Source organism: Thamnophis sirtalis, unplaced genomic scaffold (assembly GCF_051295495.1).
Source record: "Thamnophis sirtalis isolate CommonGarterSnake01/CBP01778 unplaced genomic scaffold, rThaSir2_p1.2 scaffold_5, whole genome shotgun sequence".
Taxonomy (NCBI): domain Eukaryota; kingdom Metazoa; phylum Chordata; class Lepidosauria; order Squamata; family Natricidae; genus Thamnophis; species Thamnophis sirtalis.
Window position 1 is genome coordinate 103,032,200 of NW_028261385.1, and position 21,490 is coordinate 103,053,689.

General features: G+C 39.6%; 1 protein-coding gene across 1 annotated transcript in view; it reads left to right on the forward strand.

Moving 5' to 3' along the window:
* Nucleotides 1-23: 23 nt before the first annotated feature.
* Nucleotides 24-21,490, forward strand: part of ELP1 (elongator acetyltransferase complex subunit 1) — a 46,475-nt gene continuing 25,008 nt past the window's right edge. The window contains exons 1-14 of the mRNA XM_087716351.1: nt 24-147; nt 1,451-1,620; nt 2,925-3,077; nt 4,682-4,763; nt 5,287-5,367; nt 6,038-6,123; nt 8,740-8,839; nt 9,182-9,272; nt 10,350-10,473; nt 10,743-10,836; nt 11,487-11,720; nt 13,191-13,358; nt 16,591-16,684; nt 17,556-17,726. Coding sequence (XP_087572477.1) covers nt 1,471-1,620; nt 2,925-3,077; nt 4,682-4,763; nt 5,287-5,367; nt 6,038-6,123; nt 8,740-8,839; nt 9,182-9,272; nt 10,350-10,473; nt 10,743-10,836; nt 11,487-11,720; nt 13,191-13,358; nt 16,591-16,684; nt 17,556-17,726 — 1,628 coding nt within the window. The 5' untranslated portion in view covers nt 24-147; nt 1,451-1,470. The remainder of the gene's footprint in view (nt 148-1,450; nt 1,621-2,924; nt 3,078-4,681; nt 4,764-5,286; nt 5,368-6,037; nt 6,124-8,739; nt 8,840-9,181; nt 9,273-10,349; nt 10,474-10,742; nt 10,837-11,486; nt 11,721-13,190; nt 13,359-16,590; nt 16,685-17,555; nt 17,727-21,490) is intronic.

The following is a 21,490-nucleotide window of genomic DNA, read 5'->3' on the forward strand; positions in this document are numbered from 1 at the left end:
TCACAGAGCATGCTCCGGAAGGCCTGGGCCCAGACAGTGGGTTTAAACATGGCAGGCGCGCTACGTCCGTAAGTTAAGGTTGCGCGAGGCTGTTGCAAGGAAAGCGAGCTTGGACGCGTTTTCCTCTTCTCATTTCCGGATTTTGAGGTAATCCACTGTTATCAAGGAGAAATGGAAGATAAAACGTTGGAAGCTTTATCTAAAAATCCCCCCCCCTTTTTTTTTTTACTAGCATGGTCAAATTTCAGAACAGTCATGGAGGGTTCCAGCTACTGCTTAGATCAGTGATTCCCAACCCTGGCAGCATTAAGATGTGTGGACTTCAACTCCCAGAATTCCCTAGGCAGCATCTTAAAAGTTGCCGTGGCTCATTTATTTTTATTTACTTATTTAATTTATAACCCACCTTTATTATTTTTATAAACAACTCAAGATAACGAACATATTACTGCTTTCTCCTCCTCCTCCTATTTTCCGTACAAGAACAACCCTAAGGGGTGAATTGGGCTGAGAGAAAGAGTGACTGGCCCAAAGTCAGCTGGCTTTCGTGCTTAATGCAGGACTAGAATTCACAGTCTCCTGATTTCTAGTGTTGGTGCCTTAACCCACTAAACCAAACTGGTTGAGAAACCCTGGATTAGATCCTTATACTGTTTGGTCATGAAGTATCCCACCAAGAAGCTACTTAGCCTGCAGCATTTAAACTGAATGCAAGATTCTGCTTCTTTTAAGACAGGTGGAGTGGGGTGACAATCCTCTTGTTCAAAAGGATTCTTTAGTTCTTTACCTGTGAGCTGTTATGCTTCCAGTTGTGTATAATGGTGAGAATGATTTTTTCAGGAAGCTCCCAAGCAGGGCAGCCTTTTTCAGCTGTTGGTTTCCAAGGTCTATTGTTTGTGGATACATTGCTGACGTACATGGAAGTCCTCCAGATACACTGCTCCTGTACATGGGAGTCCTTGCTCCAGAACCACATGCTTCATGTTTTTGGAGCAAATTAAACAAAACCAGCCAGCACAGTCATTGTAGCAATAGCGATAGCACTTAGACTTATATACCGCTTTACAGTGCTTTACAGCCCTCTTGAAGTGATTTACAGAGTCAGCCTATTGCCTCCAACAACCTGGCTCCTCATTTTACCCACCTTAGAAGGAGGGAAGGCTGAGTCAACCTTGAGCCTGGTGAGGCAATCTGCATTGTAGCTGTGTATTTCTTAATCATTCACTGGACTCATTCATAATGGTACTAGATTATGATTTCATTTTTGGCTTAGCATATTCTGTGAATCTTATCACATGATTTATAGCCTCTTTGAGTATGGTTAAGTTGGAGCAGGCTCAGAGCAATGGGGGATGTAGTCAATCATCAAGAGCCAAACTTATTTCCATCTTTATACCTCATTATGGAGTTGGTAGGTCATCATTCGATGTGGAAACCATCTCTTTTTCAGTGGCCTGTGTAGAGAAAAAGATGAGAAACCTAAAATTATTGAGAGCTCAAGAATGCCATCCAGACCGAGCTCTTGGAACGCCTCAAGGTTTCACTGTCCGCGCAGACAGAGGAACAGTGTTGATCAGCACCGAGTATGGAATTGTGGAACTGGATCCTGTTACACAGGAGGTAGGGTTCATATGTTATCCCAGATATGGTTCTTGGGTTTGAAGAATTGTCTCACTAGCAGGTGCTCTGGAAAGAAAACTAGATGATATTGCTGCCTTGAAACAGATTCTTTCTTATATGTGTTTTATTTTGTATATAAATAATACATACATAATGTACATAATTCTAAATACAAAAGAAAAAGAAAAAATACAAATATTACAGTGCACACACCCCCAGAGATCTTTTTTCTCCTTATATTTCTTCTTCTATAAGAACTAAAAGATAAACAATGTATTCCAATTGTGCCCTCTATCCCCTCCAAAACAAGTTATATTCTTGAGTAGGTTCATTCCCTTTGCCTCCCACCAACACAGCCCTATCAAATTTTGAAAGAACTTGGGAATATCCAAGAATACAAAGAAAATTCCATTCTATTTTTTTTTCTAAACTGTAAAAATGTTCTATTCTTAGATGTTACAAAGATGTTAGCTGTTACAATAAAATCCCCCCATATTTTATTATAATTGTTTACTTTAATCATCCCTTTTTAAAATTTAATTTCTGTTAATTTATCATTTGTTGCCATACTCCAAATTTCATTATATCACTCATTTCTTTGAATATTCCAATTTTGTCCCCAGTATTTAGCCATCACTAATCTAGCTGCTATTATCAAATTTACAATCAATTCCTTTTTTGTTTCATTTATATCCTGTTTTTCTACCCGCATCAGTAATGCAATCCTCAGTGACACATCTAAATTTACATTTAAAAATGCTCTAGTTTCCTTGAAACAGATTTAATGGAAGTTTCTTTCTTCAAATGGTTCGTTAAATTAAGGTTTTATTTTTTTAAAATTTTGCTATTCAGAGAGCCCTATCAAATTTTGAAAGAACTTGGGAATATCCAAGAATACAAAGAAAATTCCATTCTATTTTTTTTTCTAAACTGTAAAAATGTTCTATTCTTAGATGTTACAAAGATGTTAGCTGTTACAATCAAAACAATATTTTTAAATGAATATTTCTTTTCTAAATCTAATCACTACATTTTATTGTCAATTTGTGCAAGAAGAAGCTGAATGTTTCATTCCGTTTAAGTGCTGCAGGTTAAGTAGCTTCTTGGTGGGATACTTCATTGATATAATAAAGAATGTCTGTGCCTGCACCCTAATTTGGAGCAGCATCAAGACACAGATTAAAATCAAAGATATTTGGATTTGTTTGTCAATCTTTCAAAAAGATAGCAATAATGATCCAAACAATATATAGAACAAGGATGAAAGATTTCTCATGAGCCTTTTTCTTGTCTTTGTTTTAAAGGTCATCAACAAAGTTACTTTGACAACTGAGGGTTTTCTACCAGAAGATGGAAGCGGGTGTATTGTGGGCCTGGAAGATTTGCCAGATATAGAATCGGTCTGTTTGGCTACAGCAATTGGTGATGTTATACTGTGCAATCTAAACACTCACCAGGTATGGCAGAATGGCAAATATAGCAGTGCCCAAATAAAATATGAAATTGAATGCAAGAACACAACATCTAATACAAAAGTACTTGCTTTAACATTGCTAGTCTCAATATAGTTGTTGCCCCTTTAAATAAAGCTATCGGCTTCTTGAACATAAGAATAATAATAACTAGCTTCTTGAATGTAAGAATAAAAATATTTAGTATAAAACATACTAATCACTATATATATATTTTCTGTAGTTTTTAGCCTTTGAAATGATCTCAGATAGAAATTCAGATAGCCCCCAACATTCTAATTGTTTTGGAAAGCTAGGAAAACCTGGTTGTCCCCATATGTTGGACCAGGGCATTAGATGAGCTCATTTTCTGGGAAATGGAATGTATGTTTACTTGACCTTGGCAATATGTTTTCTGTTATGTTAGATATGGATGTAATTTCCTTGATTCTGTATCATAATGTTGCCAGGTTCTGTGCAGCAGCACTTAAAATCCATAAGAAGATGACGTATGCCATTCCTTTTTAGTTTTTAAAAATATATATATTAGCTTTTCATAATTAATATTTTTAGACTTTGATGTAATTTTTACTGTTATGTATCTTTTATAGCTTTTGGCCATAATAAAGATTTGATTTGATTGTGCATCTTCTCTATGTTGCTTCATAGGGCTAATACATAAACAAATCACATTAAGATGTTGAGTGTACCCATGTTGTGGCAAAATTATGTGTCAGAACTTGCAACATTCAGGAAGAGCTAACACCTTCACTGACATCTCTTGTTAATAATTTTTATCTTAAAATCCTTAATATATATTAATTAATGATGAATTGTATGACCTTTGGAAAGTTAATATGCTTGACTGTAGTAAAGAATAATTGCAAAGAGTTAAGATTTTCTGAACAGTATCACTGCAGCCATAGTAATAAAGATATACAGGTAGTCCTCAACTTACAACAGTTCATTTAATGACTGTTCCAAGTTGCACTGAATTTCCCCCCCCCCACTTATGACCATGAAAGCATCCCCATGGTCATAAGTGAAAACAAATTTTCAGTGCAACTTCAAACAGTCATTAAACGGACTGTTGTAAATTGAGGACTACCTGTATATCTTTATTACTATGGCTGCAATGGTGGTCATATGAACAAAATCCAGATTCCTGGCAACTGACTCATGTTTATGATGCAGTGTCCTGGGGTCACGTGATCACCTTTTTGCGACCTTCTGACAAGCAAAGTCAACGAGGAAGCCAGACTCACTTAACAGCTTTGTTACTAACTTAACAACTGCAATGATTCACTTAAAGACTGTAGCAAAAAAGGTCGTAAAACAAATGTCTTGCTTAACAACATAAATTTTGAGCTCAATTATGGATCACCTGTGTTGACATGGTCCAACCTCATTTCTAGTTAAATATTATGGAGAGAAGTTCTTATACAAGACTACAGAAATAGTAGTATTGCAGGACTAGAGCGTGATCACTATTCATCTGTATTTGACTCTAACTTGAAAATGATTGAAGTAAAACATGTAATTTGCTTGATTTATTGTGTTGGTTGCTGTTAAAGAGATACAAACAGTATTAAAATCTTATTTTTTTGCAGCTGGAATGTGTTGGCAGTGTGGACAGTGGCCTGTCCTCAATGAAGTGGAGTCCTGACCAAGAACTTGTTCTTCTTGCTACAGGTACAAATTGAAAATGCAAAACATTCTCAACTTTATTTTCTGTCTTTTGCATTCTGGCAGAGAATGGCTCATTGCATCTGATGGTTTACAAAATAGTAACCAGCTATTGATATGTATTAACTATTCCTTGTTTGCCAAAAATGTAGTGGGTTCATATGACGTGCATTAATATCACCTTTAACCGCAACTGTCAACAAAGAAATAGGCAGGGCCAAAGGGCCAGATGGTGGGTACAATCCACAATTCAAAGCTCTTCCCCTTTGTATGACATTGACATAGATAAAAAGGGATGGGCTTGAAACCATAGTGGCACCCACATTTCTCTCCTCTTTGATGTGGACAGCATTGGAGGGCTCCCTTTTTCTAGATATCTGTCAAGAAAAGAGATAATTTTTCAAGGAAGAGTTAATCTGAACTAAACCGGGATTGGATTTGAGAATTAGAAGATGCCTCCTTCTATGATTCTACAACTGCACTTAAACATTTTAATTTCAAAGTTGTTTATATACACCTTTTCTGACAGGTGAGCAGACTCTGATTTTGATGACAAGAGACTTTGAACCAATTGCGGAAAGACAGATTCACCAGGATGATTTTGGAGAAGGTGAGGTGGTAGTGCAGATGCTAGAATCTTACAAAATACATTACTGCAATTCTGGGAAGGGCTGGGCTACACAGAGAAATTGAATTGAAAGAAACTAGCTCCAGCTGCTCTATCAATTATTATGGGTTGAAGTCCAAAATTATGTGTTCATTGGTATCAGAGCAGTAAGTTTAAAGAGAGGAACATTTTATAGTCGCTTGTTACATACATGTGACATTGCCATCAGTCTGACTGGCAATCTACCAAGTATAAAAACATGAACTTGCATATAGTGAATGTGGAGTGGACTTTTTAAACTTGTTGTCTACAGCAGTGATGGAGAGCCTTTTAGGCACTGACTGCTCAAAGTGTTTGTGCGCACCTAAACTGCAAGGCGCACGCATGGCAGAGACCCAAAGAGCAGCTCGCTGGTGGGAGGGTGCACACGCATGTGCGGCCAAGATCCAAAGCAGAGCTCGGGCGATGGCGTGCATGCCCACAGAGAGTGTTCTGTGTGCCATCTCTGGCACATATGCCATAGGTTCTCCACCACTAGTCTAAATATTTTTTTTTAATTTGTTATGCAGTAGTCTCTGGAGAGTTAAAAGGAAACTAAAAAAGTTGGATGTAAGTTTTTGACAAATATATGAAAAGTTAATCTTCAAATACTCTTTATTTGATTGATTCTTAGGCAAATTTATTACTGTTGGATGGGGTAAAAAAGAAACACAGTTTCATGGATCGGAGGGCAAGCAAGCTGCTCATAGCAAGCCAAAGGTACTATGTTTTTAATAATGCAAATACTGATTCTGTATGTAAACATTTAATTAATTATAATGATGCACAAGTATGCACTTTTGCTGTAGACATGAATATTAAAATACATGCAGTAAATTATAGAACTGTAATAGTGATTAGAGTTTGGAACTTGGATAGAAAACATTCAGATTTCTAGTAACAATGAAGTTCACTGCCTGATCTTGATTTAGTGGCACAGCTGAATTTGCATTTAATGATGGCTCAGGATTTAATGTTAATACATAAACTTTTGCAAGTCCAAGTTAAGTCCTAAGTTCATGTGCTTTTTATCCCTTGTATTTGAATACAACCAGAAGGAGATGTCAACTATGATTTAATTTTATTTTCCTTGATTCCTGCCACTTTTGTTCAGATCAGGAATATACGTAATAGTTGCCAAATAAACCATCAACAAATCATTTTAATGGGTGTGTTTAAATTGTGATTCCTGGTTTACACCTAATGTCAAGATTTTATTTTTTTTTTGTAGATTTTATTAATATTTGTAGGCCGCCCTTTTCCCTGAGGGGACTCAGGGCGGCTCACATAAAATCAGGGAGGGGGAATACAGACATTGACATAAAGACATATAATAAAATAGCAAGCAACATACATTCATCATTCGGGAGGGGCGGCTATCCTTATCCCCAGGCCTGACGGGCTAGCCAGTTCTTAAGGGCTGTGCGGAAGGCCTGGACGGTGGAGAGGGTACGAATCTCCACGGGGAGCTCGTTCCAAAGGGTCGGGGCTACTACTGAGAAGGCCCTCCTCCTTGTAGTTGCCAGCCGGCATTGGCTGGCCGATGGAATACGGAGGAGGCCTAATCTATGTGATCTTATTGGTCGCAGGGAGGTAATTGGCAGAAGGCGGTCTCTCAAGTATCCAGATCCACTACCATGTAGGGCTTTATGGGTGACTAGTAACACCTTGAAGCGCATCCGGAGAACGACAGGCAGCCAGCGCAGCTCGCGGAGGATAGGTGTTATGTGGGTGAACCGAGGTGCACCCACAATCACTCGCGCGGCCGCGTTCTGTACTAGCTGAAGTCGCCGGATGCTCTTCAAGGGCAGCCCCATGTAGAGCACATTGCAGTATTCCAGCCTAGAGGTCACAAGGGCCCAAGTGACTGTTGTGAGAGCCTCCCGATTCAGGTAGGGCCGCAACTGGCGCACCAGGCGAACCTGGGCGAATGCCCCCCTGGTCACAGCCGTCAAGTGGTGGTCAAACGATAGCTGTGGATCCAGGAGGACTCCCAAGTTGCGAACCCTCTCTGAGGGGTATAGAATTTGACCCCCCAGCCTGAGAGATGGAATATTGGTGGAATCTTTGGGAGGGAAACACAACAGCCACTCGGTCTTTTCTGGGTTGAGCACAAGCTTGTTAACCCTCATCCAGTCCATAACGGCTTCAAGGCCTCGGTTCATCACGTCTGCCGCTTCATTGAGTTGGCACGGGGCGGACAGATACAGTTGAGTATCGTCCGCATATTGATGGTATCTGATCCCGTGCCTGCGGATGATCTCTCCCAGCGGTTTCATGTAGATGTTGAATAGTAGGGGGGATAAGACCGAGCCCTGAGGCACCCCATAAGTTAGGGGCCTAGGGGACGATCTCTGCCCCCCCACTAACACCGACTGCGACCTGTCCGAGAGGTAGGAGGAGAACCACCGCAACACGGTGCCTCCCACTCCCACCTCCCGCAGTCGTCGCAGAAGGATACCATGGTCGATGGTATCGAAAGCCGCTGAGAGGTCAAGGAGGACCAGGATGGAGGAATGTCCTCCATCTCTGGCCCTCCAGAGATCATCGGTCAATGCGACCAAAGCGGTTTCAGTGCTGTAACCGGGTCTGAAGCCTGACTGGAAGGGGTCAAGCCAAGAATTCAAGAAAGTAAAATGAAAGGCAGCTTCTGGGAGAATAAAAAAACATAGATGCCTAAGGTGACACTTTAATGATTGTGCACATGGTGCTAAGTACCATATTAATATGGTTAATAGGTGTTAATATGGTATGTAAGATTATATGTGAATGGGTTCACATGTTTGATCTTGCACTGCTACTTCACTGACTTGTGGGGATAAAGAGAGTTTTTTGAATCAATATTTAATTAATACTGTTCCCTTCAAGAGCATCTAAGATTCCTGTGAGAAATTTGTGTGCCTAGATATAGAGAACATCACAAATGGTAGGCCTACCCTGTAACTTCCCCTACGGTGAAATTTTGCTAGATTTGAATTCCATAATGACTACTATTTTACCAGGCTTACTGAATGTAATGAGAATTTAGGGAAGATTGATATTTCTTAAGGCAATATTTGGCTTGGGCTTTCTATTAGCTGAGCCTGCATGCCAACCCTTAATAGAAATACAATTATATTAAAGAAGAATAATTAGGTGGTAATGGTCCTTACGAACAAGTTACATATATCGAGGATCACCCTTTACAGGTGATGAGTACTGTTGCAAGCTTTAATAATTTTAAATTTTAAAACACCTAAAATCTAATCAAATCTTGTGATGTGTGTAAGATTTCAGTCAATGTGTTTAAAAATATCTATTTCCACATTTTTCATAATTTTACATGATTTTTTTCAGGAAATATTGCCTGCTTTACCATGGGATGACCATAAACCTCAGATCAGTTGGAGAGGAGATGGACAATATGTAGCAGTGAGTGACATTTGCCCAGGAACAGGTTAGTACCATTTTAAAATAACAGCTTGTTAATTCCTGCAGCTTTTGGCTGAGCAGATGAAGGAAGGAAAATATTAATTAAAAAAAAAATCTTCCAAAGTCCCATGGTTGTATTCACATTTTGATGCAGCTTTCCCCAAAAATATGGTTGATATGGTTGATGTGCGGGATTTACCGCTTCCATGATACCTCACCACAATGATAAGGAATTATGGGAATTCTACGAGTTGCAATGACTCTCTCTCTCTCTCTCTTTTTCTTTCTCACCCTCTCTTTCATCCGTTCGTGGGTTCTTCTATTTCATCCTCTACCTTGGGAATTATGGGAATTCTGCAAACATCAGGAGCTCGAAAAGTGAGAGTGTGGAGCCGGGAGCTTATTCTACAAAGTACCAGTGAGTCTGTCCCAGGACTAGGACAAGCACTGGCCTGGAAGTGAGTAAGGAAACATGGGGTGGCTCACGGTGTGTATCTTATTGGCTGTTTCCGAAGAGAAGGTGTGGGAGGAGTAATCATCGGGTATTAACCTAATCTGATTGCCTATTGGAGATTGAGGAAATCTTTGGAAGCCACACCTCCTGCTGCTCCGGTGGCCACCCACTTTAACCTCAATCTTCGGCCTGAACGGAGTGTTTTTCCTGCTCTCCTTTCTATCGGAGATTCAGGAGTTTTTTACTCTCAACAAAGCCTCAGCAAGGAATTTCATCTTAAAGAGACCTCACCTGCCTTCTGCTGTGCTCCACGCCGCTCATTCAAGCCTCGGCTTGCCAGCGCGCGTGCGCAGAGCCCTGCAGGGCCGTCCGATTTTTCCAAAGGGGGTGGAAGCCCCAGGAAGGCCCAGGATCACAGAAAAACTTCCAGGCGACGATCGGAGGAGTCCAGGGAAGCCGGAGAACCCAGAACCCTTCCAGGATTGCGAAGAGGGTTCCAGCGGAGGAAGGAGACTCCAGACGGCACCAGCAATCGCCATTTTGGATCGTCGCCATCTTAGGAGCACGTGGGAGCGCGTAAACAGCATTCCGACGCCGAAAGCGCTCACAAGGCCATAGGAAGCCGGAAGAGGCTTCCTTTCTGCTCTGCCCCGCCAATGATCCGGGGGGAGAATTCAGGGCCTTGCCTGCCGGCAGCAGAGCCTGCAATCGATCAGAGAGCGGCGGATCCTATCACCATTAATTTAGGGTGTAGGATTATGATCCCTTTAAATCACTCCTAATCCATTTTTAATGCATTTATTTATTCAATTTACATGGCTACCCATCTCAAACATATGATTCTGGGTGGCTAACAGAATTTTAAAAAAACACAAGAAAAAGATACTATAAAAAGCAGTGAATAACAAATATAGGGCCCAAGGTAAAACCTACCAACATTGTCAACATTACCAAAATTGGGACTCAACCACACATGAGAACATTTTTTTTTTAAAGAAAAATCTGGATATTTGGAGAAAAGTTGCTTGAAAACCTGTTGTAAATTATCCCTTCATTCCTTTCTTTTCTGGATTTATTTCAGGCCCTCAGGAAGCTTGATTGCTTCTACACAGGATAAAGTAAACAAACATGACATTGTGTTCATAGAACAAAATGGGCTCCTTCATGGTGAATTCACTCTTCCTTTCCAAAAAGGCCAAGTGAAGGTAGGACCTAGGATGTAATTTTTCTTGAGGCATGACTCAGTTAACAATCATTGAATCTGCAGACTTTTTTTTCTCACTAGTGTATCTGATATTATTTCTATCAGTGATATTATTTTTTAAACTGCAAGTTGTCTACATGAACAAGTTTGCAGATTACCCAGAGCAGAACTTTACACAGAGAAGATTTTAATCAAGTTGTTATATAAGGCAGGAAAAATTGCTGTTAAAAATGCTTTACATAGGTGATGACACTATTGGCTTTTCTGTAGGTAAATGAGCTGCTCTGGAATTCTGACTCTACAATATTGGCTGCCTGGGTGGAAGCACTGGAAAGCGACAGTAGTTGTCAAAGAAAGATGTATGGTAAGAACATTCAGTATTCGTTTCTTAATTTTATAGAACTTATTCAATTTATCACAGTCCTATGGTATTTGCCTACTGTATTTTGGTTTTCTGCATGGCTATTCTCAGCCATTTTTTTAATCTGGAGGATATAGTATCAAAACTGCAAATATAGGTGTCTAAGATTGCAGTGGAGAACATGTGTTTTAACTCTTCTCAACAAGATAAAGGAGATATGAGAATTAAAGGGAATCAGTAATTGATTGATGATGAATATATGGCATCGTTGATATTGAATATTGGGATAGATAAATTAATAGATTTCTCTAGGAGGATCTGTCACCAACCTAGTCCTTCAGGTTTTCTAAAGGTGCTATAACTGAGTCCATCTAGCAATCAGCAACTGGCAGCCCCTAAAATCAAGTCTGATCTAATTAGTGTTTCTGCCATGCCTCTTACCTGGAATTTTAGACATTAGGGATAGAGAGGAAAAGGCAAGCATCCTATGTTGAGTAATTAGATAGAACAACTTTTTGTAGAACCCATCAGTTGGGAAGAGTTCATGTTATAATCAGTTTTGGTACCACATCATCAATAAGATTTGGAGCTTACATCATTAAAGTACTATTACTAACCTTGTGTTCTATAACCATTTTGTCTTCTAATTGCAGTCCAGCTGTGGACAACAGGAAACCATCACTGGTACCTGAAACAAAGCCTGCATTTTGGCAGCCTGGAGGGCAGCCCACTTCTTGTATCCCTGGTGTGGGATCAGGAGATTCCCTATCGACTTCATGTCCTCTGTGAACAGTGGATTTATCTTCGCTATGATTGGCAGTGGAGTATTGATCACAGCACTAGTGGAGGGGCCAATGACTCAGCTAGTGTAGCAGTCATTGATGGAGGTACATTTCAAATTTCCCTTTAGTGCAACTACAAGAATTTCACAAGAATAATATGTATATGACTTTAAGGAAGGGTTGGAGGCATCTTGCTGGCCGGTTTATAAAGGTGGGTGAACTAGGTATACTTGTGGTGATAATGTGATAGTCACCAATAACTAATAGGAGAAAATATGTAGCTCAGGGTTGAGCTGTTAAGTCCTTGGTAGCCAATGAGCTTGCTTGTTTTCTTGCAGATGTTTCATTACTAGGCTTGGTTATATTATCAGTGGGGAGAAGAGTCAAGATTTGCTGGTTGTTATATATGCTAACTTGAGCCCTGCCAATCTTGGGGGAATGGGAGGGCTTCCTCCTTGATGGCTTCTTGATTGGGGCATTATTTTTTCCCTGATGTTGATTCCTGCTGACATGGGTGTTGCTTTCTGAAGTGGTTGCATCCTAGTCTACATTTGCTTCCTTTCTAGGCTTTGATTGTATTTTTTCAATGGCAAATTTATAAACCGGGGTGAATTTTACATAGCTTTCAAACGATACAACCAAAACATTTCAGTTGTGTTATCTAGGCAACTTTTGTTATGATGTTGTTTCCACCCAGTTGTGTGTTATGGCAAGTCTTATGAGAAGAGAGGGCAATGATTTGCTAAACACTTCGCTTTCTATCATTCAAAAACTGTCCAAAACCATGTATGCTGCTATTAAGACTTTGGTGTGTCTGAACTGCTTGATTTAATGCAAGTCAGCATGTGCAGATATTGCCTAATATTTGAATTATCTGAATATTAATGCACATATACATACAAATATGTATAGATACATGTTCTGACTCCCTCCTCCATCCAGTAACGAAAGCCGACACAAGCTCAATTAGAATGTCCTTTAATAACAACACCAGAATCTCGGTGGCTGAAAGCCAAGCAAACAACCTTGGCAGCAAGTCCAACAAACCTTGGCAGCAATTCAGACAAACCTTGGCAGCAATCCAGCCTGCCAAGTTAGTTACGTTCTCTTTAGTCAATGCATTGACTTCTGCAAGAAGGGCGTGTCACAAGCAGTCTTTTTTATAGTCTGGAGAGGAGCCTAATGACCATCAGCTGAGCGCAATTACCTCCTGTAATTGCGTAATTGTTCCTGACGCCTAGTAGCTCTTTGATGGCATGCATCCAGGAACAACTCACTGCTGGCTTCTGGATCACTCTCCCTTGTCTCCTCCCCACTGGTCCAAGGCTGGTGGCCATCAGTCTCTCTGCGCCCTGCTTGGAGTTGGAACTCTGTCCAGGGTCCTCCACATCCTCCAGAGCCAACTCATAGGGCCCCTCGCTGTCAGAGTCTGGTGGCAGCTCCAACGGCTCCTGCTGGGCCACAACAGATACATATGTACACATACATATACTGTACATACACACATACATGCACATACACATATACACCCCTCGGATACTTAAATGAACTTTCTTCCCTTTTCATTTTTGAAAGATAAGGTTCTATGGACAGCCTTTCTTCATGCTGTGGTTCCCCCACCACTTTGTACATATCAGCTCCAGCTCTCCTCTGCTGTCAATCAAGTTGCTTTCTCTACAAAGTCTCAGAGTGGAGATCTTGCTGTTCTGGATGCTGAAAACAAGTTATCCATTTACAGACTGGGTAAGTAATCTGAATCTTTGACCAACCTTGTCTGGGCTTAGAAGCTAAGTACGGTCACCATTGGTTAATGTTTGGATGGGAGACCATCAGAGAATTCCAAGGTTGTAAGCTAGACTGAGAAATCAGAGAAATGTCAGGAAAAAGCAACTGGCTGCCACTTCAATATTATTTCCCAGAAAATGGCATGGAAATATTCACATGTCCACCAGATAATTTGTAGGTTTCTTTGTCTTTTATTTTTGTTCATGGGAATATGGCTTCAGTTCTATATGTTGGCTGGAACAATGGATTGCCTCAGATCCCATTACATTTTGTAACTCTTATATGTCTGTATTTGGGAGAAATTCTTGGGAGAGAACCCCAGTTTTTCTAATGCAACCTTTTTTCAAATGAGATACATTAGTAAATTTGACTTATGAAAAATATGGGAATTGATAGTTTCATTAAGACCTCCTTGGTCAATGTAACTGACTGTATTTTTCTGTGTAAAAATACAGAAATTCCCTCCAAGGGTGTACGGGTAGAAGTCACGTAATGTCCATTCTCACAGAAAAAGCAGGTCAGCCACATAGGGCCTTCTTTTTTTTTTTTATTCTATATATGTTTTATTTTCATTTTCATTTCATACAGTCACATATATACTGTGCATGACTGGGGCCATATAACATTGAACAATAAACACAACCATCCTTATCAAAAATACTCCCCAAAATACAAAACCAATATACCACTTCAACACTCCATACACCCTTTCTTTCACCCCCCTCCAACTTTCCTTTCTCCCCTCCAACATTCCCCTCTCCTACTTCCCCTCCCCCTCTATCACTCCTTTCTCCCAATACACTCCCTCCCTTCCATACCCTCCTTCCGATCCTCTCTCCCACCCTCTCTACCCCTCTTTCTTCTTTCCCTCTGCTCCTCCCTTCGGTGTATTTCTGCTATCTATCAATATATTCAGTTTCTTATTTTTACACTAGAATTAAAAAGGCAACAGTATACAAGTGCAATCATGTTACTTTAAAATCTGGCACATACTATATTTCCCCCCTCCCCCCTATGACCCCACCTCCCGTCCCGTCCCCCCCGACTTCCCAGAGCCCGTACACGGTATAGCTTTTTATCAAGCACAGTCTAAGATATATTAAAACCAAGGAAATTAAAAAAAAAATCAGTAAAATCTCTGCGTTGAACTCAGCTTCTTACCATTACACAAACTTTAAGCAGTTTACATTGTTCCTAATCTTAGTTGTTTGATTACCTGCAGGATTTCCCCAGAAGTTATTTGTTGATTCAACTTTTGCCTGTACTCTTCTCTAACTGGGGGCATTATCTCTTTATCTAAGTATCTGTCTATATCTAAACCCTTAATTTTATCCCCTTTGTACCTCCTTCCCTCTATAACACAATTTGGATACATTTCAAATAATTCTTTTCATTTTTGCCCTTGTTTATGTCTATGTATTTTGTTTATATTCATCAGTACTCCTCTCATATATGCTATACTTACATCTCCTACAAATTCCATAACTATGCCCTTATTCGTATTCAGAACAAAGTATTCAGATGGCAATTTTTTACAATCATTAATATACTTTTCATATCTAAATAAACTCTCATTCGACCTCCAAGACCTTCTTGCCTGCACTACCCTTCCCAATTCTGTCCAGACTGGGTTATGATCCAAGAGGACCCTCGCCGCAATCTTTGTCTTCTTCACCCTAGAAAATAAATCATTAGTGTTTTGTATAAAATCAATCCTTGAAAGAGATTGATGTCCATCAGAAAAAGGGGGTGAAGTCATATGCCTCTGCGTTTCTTTCTCGCCAAACATTTCTCAATTCGAAGTTGTCCATCAAGTCTTTTTCCCTTCTAGAATTAGGTCTAATGCGATATATCTTCCAAAGGGATCTGCTTCAATTAACTCAGCCTTAATATCTTTTCTTAAGTATACAACTATACCATTTTTCTTTTCCGTAGCCGAGGTCACAAAATATTGACCAAGTTCGGGGTTGAACAGATATTTTGGATCAGTTGATTTGATATGAATTTCTTGCAGACAAATTATATCGTTCTCGAACTGTTTGAGATAGTGAGATATTTTCTTTCTGTTCTGTGCAGAGTTCAGACCATAACTCCTTGATAAATGGCCGATGATTATTGAGGTTGTTGCAATATGCCTTGTTTTCCCATTCGTCTGGTAGTCATACGGCTAGATCTTTATTCTCTGGTCCCTTGCCCTTCCGGAAGGAGGAAATGGTGCTTTTTGTCTGGTAGTTGTGTGATTTGCTGTTTATCTTGTCCTTCTCGTAGTCTTTCTCCAGATCCAGATAATTCAGGATGTCCCACCTTCAGGGTCTTGTGATAAAAATCTCGGGCTTCCCCTACAGAGTTGAGACGATATTTTTGCTTATGAAATGTAATTATGATACCAAATGGTACATCCCATCTATACTGTATCTGACGGTTTCTGAGTTCTTCCACTAGAAAAGCATAATCTCTCCTGGCTCTTAGCATTTGGGGTGGTATTTCTTTGAAGACAATCAAGTCCTGTCCGCCAATTTGAAGCCTTGTATTATAAGACTCTTGTAGTATCATGTTTCTAAACTCTCTTGTAGTGAAATATATAATAGGGCCTTCTTGATTCCCTCACTTCTATAGGCAATCCCACCGCTCTTCAGCAGCTGCTTCTTGCAAACGAACAGGATGATGGTGAACTGATCTGATTGCTAATTATTTTCATATGAAGAACAATCTCAGTGTCACCATTTTATAAAAAATAATGTAGAAGGAAAGAGTGGTACGTATCTCTTCCTTCTTACATAACGTGACTAGATGGTTCCCTTTTGTATGAATTTCCCTCTTTTATTAGTCCTTCAAAGTCACAGCTGAGGTGCAGCCAGTTCTCTTAGACTTAGAGCAATCATGGAAGAAGGAAGGGACTCGAAGATGCCTGGAAGAGAAAAGACCTATGGTAGCTTCTCTCTCTTCTCATCGCAGCCTTCATTGTTCAGGAAATGTTTGATATAGAAGAATCATAGGTCATATTTGTTTGGAAATTATAGAACACTTCTGTTAGAAAATAGATTGTACTTATTTTTGGAGGTGTCCATGCAGAATGCGCACCTGATGTTTTATTCGCTAAGTCATAACCTTAAAGAATAATATTGTGGCAATAAAGATTAAAAGCTGTGTGTGATTTAACTTAATGATATACCTTATTCCTTTTTGACAGATAATCATCCAGAAATGGACTCTACAGTTAAGATGGGTGCAGTTGGTGGAAAAAGATTTACAGCTGCAGTTCCTCGGCTGGAAACATCATACAGGTATTAGATGTTACACTTGACTCTGGAAAGCACTGGTTGGAGTCATTAGTTAGAGATAGGGAATGGTTCTATAGGACCCCCAATTTCCAGGATGGTCCTTTCTTTCATTTTCTAAATGAAAGTTACTGTTTGGGAAGTGTACATAGAAATTAACACAGAATCTATAGTTAGAGATAATTAGTAGAGATCACTCTCTCGGTCTCTCATCAACAAAGATAGGGTGTAAGTTGAATAAATAAGAGGTTGTGTTTGCATAGATACTGTTAATGCTGTGGTCTGAACTAGATGTCATTTAGCTATGTTAAGTATGACTCCCATACTTCTGGCTAACTGATCCATATTGGCTCTGGTTATCAGGACTCTTTTCCATCACATCTTGAAGCCTCTAGTTGGGAAGAATGCTGTAAGATGTATGAAATAGCTTTCAGGTCTATTTCTCATAGACAGTTTTCCTAGATTTTATAACATAGCTTTTTCCAATTGCTTCAGTCGCCAAATATGTGGCTTCACTTCACCAAATTACCAAGAATTAGATCACACATCTGGAGAATGCCAAGTTTGGAGAAGACTTGCTGTATACTTCTTATTAGTCAACATGTAAAATAAATCAACTGATTTAACAGCACTGCCGTTGAATTGACATGCAAATAGGTTGATGGTAACAATAAAGATACACATGTAAATTTACCCTTGACTAAATTGTAATAACTACCATAGAATACTTGTGTCATGAAAACTATTATAGAGTCACTGATATTTGGGTGAGTCCATATTTTCTGCCAATTTGCCTAGATTTATTTTAGAAAATTGTGTAATTTAGTATTAATCACTCATCTAAATGCCTTTGTCTTTGGGGGAACAATTATCATAGAATTGACCTGTGTGATGACAAAAGAGGAAGAAATCCACTGTGGCTTCGCTTTCTTACTTGGCTGCAAGATGACTTATTCTTAGCTGCTAGCCAGTGCTACCTCCCAATGCACACAGTTATTCATCATCTGAAGATGTGCTCCACAGGACAAGAAGGATATGCCAATATCTGGTACTGGACAGGATTTTATGTTTATTCCATTAATGAAAATCAAACTATTTTGTGTGGTTCTGGAATAAAAGGCCACTTTCCTCCTGAATGCTTTTTTTTGTTTTTTGAACTGGTTACTTGAACTAACATAGAAACTTTGACAGCATAAATACTGGTGATGGAGACAAGGTCATTTTTCAATATATATATATATTTCTCTTACAGCTTGCTGACGTATTTCTGAAGCGTTAAATAGTACTGTAGTGGAACAGTCCTTTAAGGTGCATGTTTGGTTGTGTTAGGAAATGCCCAATGTGTGAGATAGCAATAGAACTTAGACTTATATTCTGCTTCATAGTGCCTTAGAGCCCTCTCTAAGAGGTTTGCAGCATCAGCATATTGCCCCCAACAATCTGGGTTTTCATTTTACCCATCTCGGGAGGCTGGGAGGCTGGTGAGATTTGCCAAATTGCAGGCAGCCGGTAATTAGCAGAAGTAACTGCAGTACTGCACTCTAACCACTGCCCCCCCCACCCCCGTGGTTCATACTAGTGTTACAGGTAGTCCTTCACTTACAACCAGAATTGAGACCAGAATTTTCATTGTTAAGCAAGGCAATTATTAAGTGAGTGACACCCAATCTTTTTTGCCATGGTTGTCAAGCAAATCACTTGCAGTTGTTAGATTAATAAGTTAATAAGCAAATCTGGCTTCCCAGTTAACTTTCCTTGTCAGAAACTACCTGAAAAGATTGTAAAAGGCGATCACATGAACCCAGGATACTTCAGCTATCATAAATACATGCCAGTTGCTAAACACTCAAATTTTGATCATGTGACTATAACTGTGGAAATGCTGTAATGGTTATAAGTGCGAGTAAAGTTGAAAGTCCTGTTGTAACTTCAAACAGTCGCTAAATTAATGTTGTAAGTTGAGGACTATGTAAATTGGCATTTTTATGGGTAACTTTGTAATACATTTTTTTTTTGTTAAATTACATTTTATTTATTTCATTTTCATTTTCATTTTATACAATCACTTATATACTGTGCGTAACAAAAAACAAAAAAAAAAGGAAAAAATCCACCATAAAAAAAAAAAACCCAACATGACACTTCAATCCCCCATACACCCTTTCTTCTCCCCCTCCAACTTTCATCTCTCCCCTCCAGCATTCCCCTCTTCTACTTCCCTTCCCCCTCAGACATCTCCCCCTCCCTCCATCTCACCCTCCTTACATTCCCCTCTCGCTCCCTCTTTACTTCTCCCTCTTCTTTCCCTCTTCTCCTCACTTTGGTGTATCCCTACAATTAATCTATTCAGTTTATTTTTTAGAAAATAAAAGAGAAAAAGAAAAAAAAAGGAAAACAAGCCGCAGTATACAAGTGAATTCTTATTGTTCTAAGAATTGAAACTGTAATTCCACCCTCCCCCCTCCCCCCTATAATCCCCCCTCCCTAACCCCCTTACGGCTTCCCAGGTCCCATACCCGGCATAGTTCTTTAACAAGCACTTGAGTATAATAAAGCCAGCTAACTTTAAAGTTAAAAAATAAATAAAAGAAAAACAAAAAAAGGGAATAGTAAAAAAATAGAAAAGAAAAAAACACACACACAAAAAGAAAAACAAGAAAGATCAATAAACCCACTACATTGACACAGCTTCCCATCATCTGTAAATCTTAAACAATGTAGCTCATTCCAAATTTCGGTTATTTTACTACTTGCAGGGTTTCAAACTGTATTAGAGCCAGGTAAGTTAATCAATTAGGATTCCCCAACTAAAAGTCTCATTGCTTTATCTATCTATTCAGACCTTTAATTTATCTCTTTTTTATCCGAATATCCAAACCTTTCTATAAAACCATTAAACTCAAGTACTTCTTTCATTTTTCATTTCCAACACCTCCCATTCTATCCTTACCCACATCCACATGTAAATTTTTTACCTTCCACCCTGCCTTTATCCATATCCACATATATATTTTATCCGCGTCCATTGCTCCTCACATATTTACTCCCCCTTCCTGGAGACTCTCTGACTAATCTTTCTTAACCTTATATTGAAATAGCAACTCATACAAACATCAGCTTGCATTCTAGCCCCAATTAGTCTAGTTAAGCTTTCGCTACCCTTCCCTCTCCCACGCGCCTCCCAACTCCGTTCGTCCCAGACCACAACTCAGCTTCGGGGGGAGGAGCCTGCCGCCGTCGGGAGCTCAACGGAGCTCCTCTCAGGGGTTCTGGTTTGTATATCTTATAAGATCTATAGATATCTCCCCTTTCTGGCAGAAAGGGGCAGGGAGAAGGTCAGTCGTTAGGATCTCTTTGTAATTCATAGCTTTTTTTTTTTGCTGTGAATGGAGAAGAGGTTCAACATTAGCTGAGCTTTTACTCCAGCCAGTTCTCCGCAGCTGCCTTTTTTGCAGCCCTAGGCAGATTGCCCCCCCCCCCCCCCAGGACAACGCTAAGCTATTTAAAAATTAATCCGGGCGGGGACCATTCCTGAGGAATTTCTTCTATTACTATCTAAAATACCAGCTTCAACTTTGCAAAAGGCTCCCTTTTCCAGCTGCGTCACAAGATGGCGATCTTATAGCTTTTGTGTTTGATGTGACGTACTTAGTCAGCCCTGCTCTCCTGAAGGCTTCTCCGTATTAACTGTTAAAAGATTAACTGAGGGGAGCAGAGACTTTGATTCTTGGCTTGCTTGATTGCTTGTCTTTTATTTTTATTCTGGAATGGCTCCCAAATCTAAGCAGAAGCGCTTCCTTAATAACATATCTCAAAAAACTGCTATAAAGCCGCTACCCTTGCCTCCTACGCCCTCCACTGGAGATTTGTTAACACAAGAATTTCTTCTCAAAACGCTTAATAATTTTAGACAGGAAATTAATCAACTGATATCGGATTTACATGATCAATTTGATGCTAAAATTGCTCAAGCAAAGGAGGATATGATCGGAGTAATGACAGTCATGACAGATTATATTGCTGAAACGGAGGATAAATTGGAACTTTTGGAAGAAACTAACTTTAATTTGACATCCAAAATTCAAACGTTACAACAGGAAATTGAAAATGCTCAAAAACAACTTGTCATGATAAATTATAATAAGACTGCCTTCGCAATAAGAGTTAGAGGACTGCGTGAAAACGAACAGGAGAATTTGAAACAGATCTTTTTTGAGGCTCTTAGCCGCTCGGTGGGAAGTCCGGGACTTAACTTTGATTGGCAGATTCAAAAAATTTACCGCCAGAATTCGTGGGTAGCAAAACAGCGACAGCTTCCGAGGGACATAATTATATACTTTACCACAAGGGAATCCAGAAATGTGATAATACAGAGGCTTTACAACAAGAGGTTGAGAATTGATGGACAGGACTTGATTGTTTTTAAAGAGATACCATCTCAAATATTAAGAGCAAGGAGAGATTACATTTTCTTAACTGAAGAACTCAGAAATTCTCAGATTCCATACAAATGGGAAGTCCCAGCTGGCATTACAGTTACATTTGGCAATCAAAAACACCGCATTAATTCTGTCTGTGAAGCCCGAGAATTTTATTACAAGACCCTGAAGGCGGGACTTCCTGATTCATCCGGACCTGGAGAGAGACAAGGAGAAGGAGAAGACAAGCAGCGAGACACGTGGCTACAAGGCGGAGGGTGTTGCTTTCCTCTTCCGGAAGGGCAGAAGAGTAAAGAATAAAGACTTAGCGATGTTCTTAAAACTTTATGATTTCTGCCTGGGATAAAATGGAAAAGTTGTATATCGATGATGA